The sequence below is a fragment of the Chenopodium album genome, chromosome 6 (genome assembly GCF_948465745.1).
Source record: "Chenopodium album chromosome 6, dcCheAlbu1.1, whole genome shotgun sequence".
NCBI classification, from domain to species: domain Eukaryota; kingdom Viridiplantae; phylum Streptophyta; class Magnoliopsida; order Caryophyllales; family Amaranthaceae; genus Chenopodium; species Chenopodium album.
The window spans coordinates 74,661,589-74,674,536 of NC_137839.1; the positions used below are offsets into that span (position 1 = coordinate 74,661,589).

The following is a 12,948-nucleotide window of genomic DNA, read 5'->3' on the forward strand; positions in this document are numbered from 1 at the left end:
AAAAAACTACAGTACTTAGGTTTTTAAGAAAATAATAAATATTGTGTAAGAAATTTTATTTGACTCAAAATTTGTATCCAACACTTAATGGGCTGGTTACTAATAGATTTTCTAACCTTCTCAAATTTCAAATTAGTAACCATCGTCTACAAGGCCAGTTACTAATGTCATATTATTTGTAACTGACATTATCTTAGCCAGTTACTAGTGGTGTTTTAGTAACTAACGTTTTTAACGCTAGTTACTATAAGGGTGTTACAAATAGCATTTTTTCTACTAGTGTGTGCAATCCTGCATATAATGTTGTCGAACTTGAGATTTTTGTTGGCTTAATCGATAGTATTCTCAGGTTAACTATTTGGGTTTTATACCTTCATACAAAAAGGTTATTTTAGTAAAAATTGTTTGGATATCAATAGCCCTTGTTTCCCCTTGTAATGTACTCCTTATTAGATTTTATGTATTCTCTCGTTATATTTATCACTTACTTTAATTTAATTCTCCACATTTTGAGATAATTTTTTTAGTCAAATTGGGAAAAACTAATAAAAATGGATAAAGAACCTTGCATGTTGGTAAGTCCGGCTATTTACTTGATCTTGTTAGATCTTTCTTGATTCACTTCAACAAAAAAAAAATTACTTTGCATACAGAGTATTTTTTAAAATTACTTTGCGTGATTTTTCTCCATAAAAAAATAAATGATGCTGGTAACAGAGATTGCATGTTGAAAAGTGTGATGTTAACAAATTTTGCATTTCCTTGGAGCAAGGGGGGCAATAATGAAAGTTTGATTAACGACGTAATGATTTATTGGTTTTTTATTATATCGTGAGCTTGACTGTAATACCCTAGAAATTTCCTTCCTTTAAAATACTCATTTTACTCTAAATAAAACCCTTTTTAGGAAATAACCAAAATATTACCGTCACCGTGATAACGGCTAAGGCTAGTTTTCAAAGTCTCACAGCGGAAGTCTAAAACAAAACCCAACTTTTAAAATAAAACTTAAAACTTGAGTACACAACCTCAAAACAAAAGTAGAATAAACCATTCACAAGTTGGAACCAATTCAAACATATGGCCCTTCTTAAAACCAATTAAACACAAACATAATAATGTTAGTCCATAAACAAAACAATAATTCAAAAAATATTAAAACTAAGAAACATAACAAGTAACTCTCTGCACTCTATCTCATCATGCTCTTCATGCTTCAAGTACCTGTTACTTCCTCTTTATTTCAACTCTCTACTCACCATAAAAATGGGTCATAGTAGGGCCAATCCAAAGGAAAGCTAAACACAAACACAAAAGTACGAATCAGCAAAGTTGAGTACACATGCACCATACTAACATGAATATCCTAGCATCAAAATAAAAATAATAATTAAAACATGCTCGCCACACAATCACAAGTCAACTTACCTTTGACTCATAACTAGCAATATTAATTATTAATAATAATTTTGGATTACGCATCAAACGAGTTTCTTTCCTTGAAAATAGCCCATTTAAATATTGAGCTTCCAATCAAGGAGCTACCCTAATTGACACCTACTATGTCACACTTGGTGAAGGAATTCCAGCGCATTAATAATAAAAGAAAGTACAGCGTCCTGTACCCCTATAGAAGCTATGGTTTAATATAAAACCCCATAACTCCCCCCATATGTTCATACTCAAGGTATATGCGTTCCAAGAGTTTTGGTGCGTATCCTCTTACACTTTACGTGATTTACCTATTTAACTTGTGATGACTCAAACCAATCAATCAAGAACAAACATAATAACAATCAATACATACTTCCAATTCATTCTTGAATTAATTAGTGATCACATACTATTTATTTTAATTAAGGTTCCTTGCCTAGTTTTGTGCACAAAATTACACGATTACGTACTACTTTGGTGCATAAAATGCACTACTAAGCTTCCTTGACTCAAACTCAACTTACATGAGTGAGTAAATAAATAATTAAATTAACTTCTTGACTCAACACCAATAATAAATGGGTGAGAGATAAATTCATGAATCATGCTCAATAATTCTAACTTTAGCTCTTTAATTCGTATATAAGCTTTGCTCATTAAATACATGTCTTCTTGATACTTGAAAATAAAACATACTTTCATGATTCATACATATTCATATTTAACTTGTATCATGCCTCAACTAACATATTCACATGCTTGCATAAAGATTCATGCTCAACCAACATCGATTCCAAGCATACAATCAATCAAACATGCTACTAATTCATCACTTAAATCATACTTCACAAATCCTAGCATGATACTACGCATACACAAATATTCTTGTGCACATACGTACCTTGAATAATGCCTAAACTCGGCCACACTCGCTAGAAATCACCTAGCTCGAAACTTCCTACAAATAAGAATACATAACTATAATTAATCTACTATTCTCACAAATTTCCAGCAACTATAATACACTTTAAACCTTACTAATTAACCCGATTTAATGACATAAAAGCCATAAAACATTTTCTTTAAGTGGGTACTTCAAATCCTTTCAAAAAGACTCAACTTTTATGACTTAAATAAAATTTCAGCATATTTATTTAATATAAAACATCACTAATAGACTAGGAAATCATATTTAAATCAATAAAACCTTTTCCCCTTTCATGGTAATCAAACCCTAACTCAATAATTAAAAAGTAGTGTGCATATATAAATTTCAGCATTAATTTGAGGGTTTTATACTCATTAAAAACATGTTTAAACCATTAATTAAACAACAACAATAACCTAGGATCAAACCCTAACCATAAACATTAAAATCCCAAATTCTAGGGTTTGTAAATTGGGGTTTTTGATTGAATAAAAATCTAAAAATTATATAAATAATTTAACAACATCAAATACCCAAAATCAATACCAAAACACAATCAAAATCATGTTAAATTAATAAAAACAATATAATTAAAAATTAGGAAGAGAAAAAGAGTTTTTATTTTTATTTTTTATTATTTATAATAATACCAAAACACCAAAAACAAAAAGGAGAGGGTGGTCGGCGGTGTGAGGGGAGAAGAAGAGGGAGAGGGGCGTGGGGTAGGAGAGGAAAAAAAAGAGAAAAAGAGAGGAAAAATAAGGGGAAGGGAGGAGAGAGAAAATAAAGAGAAAACCTTTGGAATTTTTGTGAAATATGACAATTATGATTTTAGAATGAAAAATCTTGAGGCTTTGAAGTATTTATACTCCCCTTTTAAAACAAAAAACTCATAATTACAAAACTGTCATTACTAAATCCTACCCCCCCTTGACTTCTTTCTTTGAGGCCAACTTGTTGGGCTTTTAAGTGTCATCAATTCCCCAACAAGTTGATCCAACTATTAAAATAAAGATGACCCAATTCAAAACACTTTTATTGCCTCAATTAATGACTCATATTATTTTATGCACACTTACATAATATTTAAATAATTAATTTCTTTTAAAAATGAAATGAATCATTTTAATTTATAAAATAAATAATTTATATATATAAAAATATTATAAAAATACGGAGTATTACATTGACTAACCTTAGAACACTAGAAAAACTTCAAATGCAAGCCCTAATGTCAATGAAAATAAATACTACATTGGGGGGTGGAGGGATACGGGAACCATTCCAAAGTAGTATGGTAACAATCGTAGTGCTACCATTGTTTCTGCTTAGAGAGCTGAGGATGTCTATACTCTCATATTCCCTTGATTATTCTTTTCTAATGCATGATTACAAACCTGCAGTTTGCATCTTCCATTAGTTTATTTTTTTCTTTTCTTCCATGCACCATCGATCCAATTGCGGTGGTGTGAGACACATTAATCTTGAGTGCTTGTATAAAAGGATTATTGAGGCGGTGAGTGGGTGCTAGGTTTGGGAGAATGGGCAATAAACAATAACATGATCATGATAAACATTTACGATGTCCATAATGCTTCTAGGATCCAATTTGACTCCATGGAAGATAACTTTATTGCAATTTGTCCAAATAGCTATACCAACTATTAATATAGAAATATAAGTATGTTTTTTCTATTGTATATTGTGTCAAATGATGATTTTTTTAAGCCATGTCATCGTATGCTAGCTAAATTTGAACATGTAGTCTCTTCTAAATATAAGTTATGTTCTTACCGTTTCAGCCAACTTTTTATGGTGTCTTAAATATCCATATAATGTTATATATTCAATACAAATATAGAGAAAATTAAATGTTATTTTTTTAATTAAAAATTAATAATAATTTATGGGAGTGGAAGATGAATATATGTATTGTGTGGAAAAAAAAGGTAACACATATGGCAACGTCTGAGCCGACGCACTTATTGTGGAGTATGGATTAAAAGTGGTGCACAATAGAATTGTTCCCTTGTTATTTGCAACAAAAGGTACGTGTTGTGGCATAATAAGGCCAAAAAAAAAAATTCAATTTACTGCGTTTTGTTGCTATAAACAAGGAATGTTGACGTAAGCAATATGTGATATTAAGGGCCTTTTTGTTTCAGCGGAAAACAGTTGAAATGAACTAAACTGAATTAAGCTTAAATGAATTGTATATTAGAGAAGGGAAATTAAGAGCTGAATTGAACTGAACTAAATTGAATTGAATTGAATTGAATTGAACTGAACTGAACTGAACTGAATTGAAGTGAACAGAACTGAAAACAAGTTGGGGAAAACATACCTTAAGTTTAATTAACATGAGATCAAACTACAAGACAAAGTATTAGAAAAGACGGGTTCATGTTAGATTAATGAAAAACGGATTAAAAGTTACCCTAATATTATTTTAAGTTACCGTTATATTAATCAAAGTTACCTGTTTTTCTATATGATGAATTTATGTCATAAAGACTACTTATAATGTATAAAAGTGATGATATTACTTCATCAATTATAAATTACCTCTTGATTTACAATGATAATCGTTAAATTGAATAGTGACTTCAAATATTATTTAAGTTACCCTAAAACAGATTTAAGTTACCCTTAAATAGATTTAAGTTACCCCATAATTTTTCGTTTTTCAATAAACTTAATGTGAGCCCGCCTTACACAATATTTTCTCAAACTACAATTAATTGAGTTGCTCATCATTTGCATTAGACACGATTGTTTGCATGCATGTGCATGCAAAACAACTCTTAAATTGACAACTCGCAAAGCAACATGTAATGATCTAACGATATGATTAATGAATTGACTCAGCTCCATAGTGTTTCTATAACTCGATCTATACACCTTACCACTTATGTATTAGGGTTTGTTAGTTGTACCACTTCACATTTAATTAATCATAAGTTTTATCATTAAGTCCAGGTTTTTTCTTACCTGTTATTTGCAAATAATGAAATAAAGAAATAAATATCATTTTCCCTGATATCAACTTATTATTATCATGCATAATTAATTTATGACAGCTATAGCTAACTATAAAGGTTTCAAGGTGAATAGCACATTGAATAACCAATTAACAAAGTAGATTGATCTAACCTAACAATGAAATTTGTTGCATAAGATCAATTATATAATATAATGGATTCAAATTGTGAATATATCCACCCATGGAATATAATGTGGCAAGATTGATCTTTCTTCCATCGTTTTTTAAAGGGTTATGTAGGTTTTATTTTCAAAAACGTTACAAAACTCCATATGATAGCATATGTTTTGAAACTTGTTCGTAGTGCAATGTGAGGGTTGTTTTAGGGCAAAGTGATCTAACACGAAGCATAAGTAACTACATAAGCTATGATTTATTGATTAGTCATCATTATGATACTTATCTATTGTACATTATATTGATGATTTTAGAAGCACACCTATATTAGGCAGAAGACACAATATAAATAAAACAGATTTAAAAGTCACATTTGGCTTATCAACAAAAACAACATGTTATGCTTACCGACATCCAAACTCTTAAATTTGAGAGCAAAACTATAAAAGGTAGTAATAACTTAAGAAACAAAAAAAGTTGTTCTTGTAGAAAAAGAAGAGGGGGCAAATAATAGAGAACTGAGAAAACACCATGTGTCCATAATATACTTTGGTAAAACTGTTTTTACATATATTAGTGCCTTAACTTGTGCCATGTTTTGGACCATTGTTTTCCCCAACCATGTTGTTTATGCATTCACCAAGTGTCTTTCTTTGATTGATGCAATTTACTTGGGCACTGATAAGGTAAAACTATATGGGGAAAAAAAAACACTATTTGATAGTTATCGATATTGAACTCGTGAGTAGAGATTTATTTCACTATTATATTTTGTTATTTCAGTTGTTGTGGGCTCAACATCCAACTTATATCCCAATATGAAGGCAGATTTTAGATGAAATAACTTTTTTGTAAGCAATTTTGGTGGGGTAGGTTTTAAGTTTTATGTTGGGCAGAACTTAATCCTCAGTTAATTTTTTTTATACGCAAAATTTCAGGTCAAGAATACTACACAAAATAAGAGAATTCACCCAAGAATGCAAATCAAAGAATGCAAAATGCCAAGCTATACATGCCAAAAATCAACTTGATAGAAATTTAAGGTTGGGATTTCAACAACTTGATAAAAGCGGAAAAATAAAAATGAAGATAAAGGGCATAATAAAATAAAGTGCGGAAATAAAAGAGAAAAAAAATTATTAGAAAAGAATAAAACCGTGGATGGTTATGAGCCCATGTGTTCACCAATTTTTGCTAGTGTGGTTACAGGTGATGAATTATGGTAGTAAGGGATAAATGTATACTTGACAAAAATAAAACCGAACCTGAAACCGCCTTAAAACCTACCTGTTAGAAACGTTTTTTTTTTAATAAGAAAATCAAACCCGAAACCCGTTGGATAGCTTAAAATTGGACCCGAAACACGTCATGTCCAATACCTGTTCTGACTGACCGAAACCGACCGGACCGACCGATTTGCCAGGTATTGATAAAAGTATATAGATATATAATGGAGTATTTTATGGCAATGTTATCATGAAGTGGGTTCTTCATATCATACATGTTGTTCCGTTGCCCTCATATGGCTATCATGACAACTGTAGGTGGTCGACAAGTAATGTGCATTTAATGTATGACAAAATAAAGTGATTATTAAACTTGAGTAATCACATGGATAAATGTGGACTTCACATCGCCATAGTTACGCTGATAATAATATTGTAGCTTCTTACATAACGATAGTTAAATGGCTGTAGCTACTTCCTCGATTGTAGGTATTCGTATAGATTCGTCGAATCTCGGCTATCAGTTACATGTTTTTCTTATAAAAAATGTTAATATTCATCAGTTACAACTTCGAGAATTTCAGCATGTACTATCAGTTAGAGTTTTAAACTCCACGCACTATCTCTTACAGTTTTAAGTTCTTAAAATCTTGTCTTTTCCTTGATTGATTCAAATGCATCATAGACAATTACATTTTACAAATTACTCAAGTCTTCATGGGTTGCATTTTTAATACTCTGTATCATTATTCAAGGTATACCTTGCACCTTTAACGAACTGACAACCTACCTTAATTAAAGTCCGTAACTACTCTTTAACATTGTAAAATTAGAATGATAAATCAGCAATAATACAAACCAATTACAAGTTGTACTTAAATTGTAATTAGAACACCACCATGAAAAGAGGATGACAAGACAAGAGACTAGAGTCACTGGACTAGGACTAGTTCATGACTACTATTAAACCATACGTCCATACCCCTAAAAAGTCCAAGCATTGAAGCATTGCAACGGTTCAAAATTCAAACCCATTACTCCGTATTTAAAAAATACCCTAAATCTGAAAATATTTCAATTTCCCCCCAATTTGATTGATTTAGGCCCCCAAAATATTTCGGGGGATTTTCCCGCTTTGGTTTCAAAATCTCATCTCTATCCAATATTTTTTTTTTTGAAAAGAGGTCTCACAGACCTTAGCTTTCATTCATAGGAAGATCATGTTCCAAAATAGGTACAATGCAACTAGGAAAATCAGAAAACCAAAATCTATTGCTAGTTCCCCATGGCAAGCAATGTGCTAGTTCATGGGCATCCTTATTGCCTTCTCTACGAACGAAACTCCAAGAAACCGACTCTAAAGAGTTACAAACATGATAAATATCATCCAATATAATGTGAAACTGTTGCTTCCCTTCTCGTGTGTTGAAATTGCGTTCACAAGCTCCAAACAATCACTCTCCATAACCACTTTCCTGTAACCAAAATCTACCGCAGCCTTCAAGCCCCAGAAGAGAGCCTTAACTTCAGCTATCCTCGCATCCCATCTGTCCTCCACCTGCCATGCTGCAGCCAGCATAGCCACCCCTTCCGCATCCCGAATCACAGCCCCAGCTGATGCTCCCTTCCCTTCTAAAACTCCCCCATCAACATTCACCTTCACGAACCCCTCCCTTGGTGGTTTCCAATTCTTTCTTCCAGCTCTTCCCCTCGTAACAGTCCCATCGTCATCATTATTTAGCTCACGCATCAACTTAGTGACATACTCTATAGCTTTCAAAGGATCACATGTTTTGCCCTAAAAAACCCACCTATTTCTAGCTGTCCAAACCACCTAGCAAGTCGAGACAAATAGCTCGTGTTCTTTGCGAGGTAACCTATCGAAGCAAGCCATTGCCTATTCCCCAAAATCACTGTCCTCACCCCTCACATCCTCCCCCAACTCACACGCATCCCAAATCAACCTAGCTGTCACACAATCCCTTAGACAATGCAACTCCGACTCATCTCCAACCCCGCATACACCACACAGCGCATCTCTACTAGGGATGTGTTTACTCAACCCCCTAGCAGTTGGAAGCACCCCCCTACAAGCTCTTCAAAAGAAAATTTTAATACGAGGGATAGTGTTAACGCTCCATACCTTGTTCCAAAAAGAGGACACACCAGACGACGATGCAACATGATCCGATTCACTGTCACCAAAGATGGCTCTATATGCAGACCGGACTGAATACCTTCCACCTTTCTCAAGATCCAATCACAACACATCATCAGGGAGTCTAAAACTTAGTGGGATACCCAATATTCTATCCCACTCAAACGACAAAAATATCTCCTTAATGAGTGAAGTATTCCAAGAAGCAGTAGGCAAATGTATGAGATCACAAACCTTCAGCCCCATACGCGCCTCAACACAGGAAGAGATGACCTTCCTAGATTGTGTGTTGGGAATCCACAGGCAGCCCCACACAGGAATATTGAGACCATTCCCAACCCTCCACCTCATTCCCCTCCCTTTGTACCGCCCACTTAACTCCCCAAATTCCCCGCCAAGTATAGCTTGGATTACTCCGTAGCTCCGAACTCAAATAATCACCATTTTCAAAATATCGAGCTTTTAGAATTTTGGCAATCAAACAATCCAGCCGACTCAAGATTCTCCACGCTTGCTTCCCGATAAAAAATTTAAAATCACGAAATCCCAAACCACCTACCACCTTCGGCTCACATAACTTCCTCCAAGCAACCCAATGAATTTTTCGTGCTCCCTTTTTTTGACCCCACCAAAAATTCGACACCAACGAACGCAACTCATCACATAACGAAGAAGGGAATCTAAACACACTCATTGCGTAGGTAGGGATAGATTGGGCAACTGCCTTAATCAGGACCTCCCGACCCACCTTAGATAACATTCCCCCCTTCCAACCCTGCAACCTCTTCCACAATTTCTCTCGAACACCCTTAGTGATCACCCTTTTCGACCTTCCAACAATTGTTGGGAGCCCGAGGTATTTATCATGAATATCAACCATTTTTACCCCCAACAAACTGGCTAGCTCCCCCTTCATCTCTTCCGAAACTCCCTTACTAAACGACACCGTCGTTTTATCCAAATTCACCATCTGTCCCGACGCCATCTCATAACATTGGAGAATATTTCTGATCGAATTAATCTCCTCTGCATCTGCTTTAGAAAAAATAATATTGTCATCCGCAAAAAGCAAATGTGAAATAAAGGGAGCCGTAGGCGCCACCTTGATACCATGTAAACAACCTGTCTCCACCGCCTTATTCAAAAGGTCCGACCACACCTCAGCACATAAAATAAATAAATATGGGGAAAGAGGGTTACCTTGCCGTAAACCCCTAGACGGAGTAAACTCCCCCAAAGTTGCACCATTTATCAGAATCGAAAACGACACAGAGGAAACACAATGCATCACTCTATCAATCCAGAGCTCTGCAAAACCCAACTTTGTCATAACAGCTCTCAGAAAACCCCACTCTACTCTGTCATACGCTTTGGCCATGTCAAGTTTTAGTGCTAAGTAGCCACTACTACTTGTTGAATTTTTCATATGATGAAACACCTCGAATGCTGCTAAAATATTATCTGTAATAAGCCTCCCTGCACTACAAGAAAATAACCTTTTCGTAGCGATTATTTTAACCTTTAGTATCGATTGTAATTGCAACAAAAAGCTTTCCCAACGAATGGTAATTCAATACAATATCCCCCGTTGCCTTAGCCTTTAGTAGTGGTTTTCAATATCGCTGGGGTTGGCCTCAATAATCGATACGAAAAACTACATCCAATTGTGGTGATTATTGTAGCGATTACAATCGCTATTAATGTTTAACTCATTTTCTTCAAAAAAAAAACATGCGTATGATCTTTACAAGATTCGACACATGCAACCTCAAACTCTTATATTAAATGTTTCACCAATAAGGTATGGCATATTTTATGTATTCTTTGTCAAACAATATTTATATATCTAGTGTTGAAAAGGCTTTTCGTATCGATTTTTAGGATTTAGTGGCGATTGTAAATGATATGATTTCTCAAAATTATATAAATGTGTAAAAATAGTGTGGATATGTATTATTATGTTTTCCGTAACGATTTTATATGGGAAAACCATGGCGATTGTAAAATGATACGACTTCCTTAATTATTTCACAAACATTCTTGCATATTGTAGCGAATGTACAATCGCTACGAAAAGACATTTTTCTTGTAGTGCTGGGGTAAAAGCACTCTGGTTTACAGATGTAATATTAGACAAAATAACCTTTAAACGATTAGCAAGCACCTTAGTGAACAGCTTATATACCACATTACATAAGCTTATAGGGCGAAACTCTGTCATTTTATCCGGGGCTTTCTTTTTCGGAATGAGCACAATAAAAGTCTTATTAATTTCCCTCGGAATACATTTAAAACACCAAACACAAGAGAAAAGACAGCATTGCCAACAATATGCCAATAAGTTTGAAAAAATAGGGGACACGTACCATCAGGACCCAGGGCCTTCAAAGGGTGCATCTGCTTTAGAGCTAAAAGAACCTCCTCTGAAGTGAAAGGAGCACACAATCCCGCATTCATATTATCTGTCACTCTATGCTCAATGCCACCCAACGCCTCCTCCATATCAATCGGTTGAGAAGAAGTAAAAAGATTTTGAAAATAGCCCACGGCCACTCTGCAAATCCCCTCCAAATCAGCGTGCTGGGTGCCATCATTCGACTCCAATCGAACAATGCTGTTCTTTTGGCGCTGTTGCGAAGCCTTTCGATGGAAGAAAGAGGATTTTTTTTCCCCAACCGTCAACCATACTGCTCGGGAACGTTGCCTCCAATACAATTCTTCTTGGTGAAGTAACTCATTAAGCTCCCTAACAACTTTCTTTCTCTCCTTAATCTGATTTTCATCTCTTCCACCCCTATTTAACACACTAAGTCTCTTCCTTATTTCTTTAAACACTCGACCAAACTCCTTATCACTCCAAAATTTTAGCTCCTCAGCACAATAAGCCAGCTTTGACTCCACCAAACTCCCCCCACGAGCCACGCGTTTTCTATCACTTCAACACACTTCTCATGCTCAGTCCAGACTTGCTCAAATCTGAATAACTTCTCCCTAGCTTTTGCTATGCCTTCCCCACCCACCAATAAAAGCTTAATAGGCGCATGGTCTGACCATTCGCGGTCTAGATTATGCAATTTAGCTTTAAAAAACATCTTCATCCACTCTAAGTTTGCTAATGACCTATCAAGATGGCATTGCACATTATCAACACCCACTTGCCCATTATCGAAAGTGAATTCATAACCACCACACAGAACATCACACAAGCTGCACGCATGCATTAAGAGCCTCACGAAAGTTCTCCATCTGTCATAGAGCCCTATCATTCCCACCCTTCTTCTCCGACTAGAATAAAATTTCGTTAAAATCACCAATACATACTCAAGGCTTCGATCCTCTACTTGCCAGCTCCCTAAGAAGTTTCCATGATAAATGCCTATTTTGCACTTTCGGCCAACCATAAAAGCCTGTCAACCACCATTCTGAATCCCCAATACCCCTCTTAACCATGACATCGATGTGATGAACCGACATAGACAAAAGATTCACCTCAATAGCCTTAAGCCACAATAAAGCAACCCACCCGACCTCCCACAACTATCCACCGCTAGTCCATCATAGCCTACAAGCTTCGAACGAATTTTATTCATTTCAACATTACTAATTTTCTTCTTCGTAAGAAATATAAAATACGGGGCCTCTTTCCGAACTAAGTTTTGGAGATTATTAACTGCAGAAGTATTGCCCAACCCTCTACAGTTAAGGCTTAACACACTCATTGAGCTTGGCAGGGCTGCTCATTGACAGCCTCCGCCACCCGCAATCCAGAATAATCCGTCAAACAGAGAGCTTTCTTCTTCACAACACCACCTCGATCCACCAGATCAGCAATAACATCAGATTCCTTTTTCCTCACCCTCTTCGTTCCCAAAATCACATTACCCTCTCCTAAATCCATATCATCATTCTCCCGAGGCAAAAGTTTCCGCTTTCTATTTGTTTCCCCCCTCTTACGCCTATCATCCCTCCCTACAGGAGCACCTTCACTAGAGAAACGAAAAAGTGGTTGCTGAACAATTGCTCCCCCATCCTCCACATTATC

At 35.3% G+C, this 12,948-nt stretch overlaps 1 protein-coding gene across 1 annotated transcript; it reads right to left on the reverse strand.

The window, feature by feature from the left end:
* Nucleotides 1-9,183: 9,183 nt before the first annotated feature.
* On the reverse strand, nt 9,184-12,625 carry LOC145637242 (uncharacterized). The gene is made up of 4 exons (XM_081688716.1): nt 12,396-12,625; nt 11,958-12,191; nt 11,273-11,841; nt 9,184-10,382 (listed from the first exon to the last, which is right to left on the reverse strand). The coding sequence occupies exons 1-4, from the start codon at nt 12,623-12,625 to the stop codon at nt 9,184-9,186; spliced, it is 2,232 nt and encodes a 743-aa protein (XP_081544842.1).
* Nucleotides 12,626-12,948: the final 323 nt, after the last annotated feature.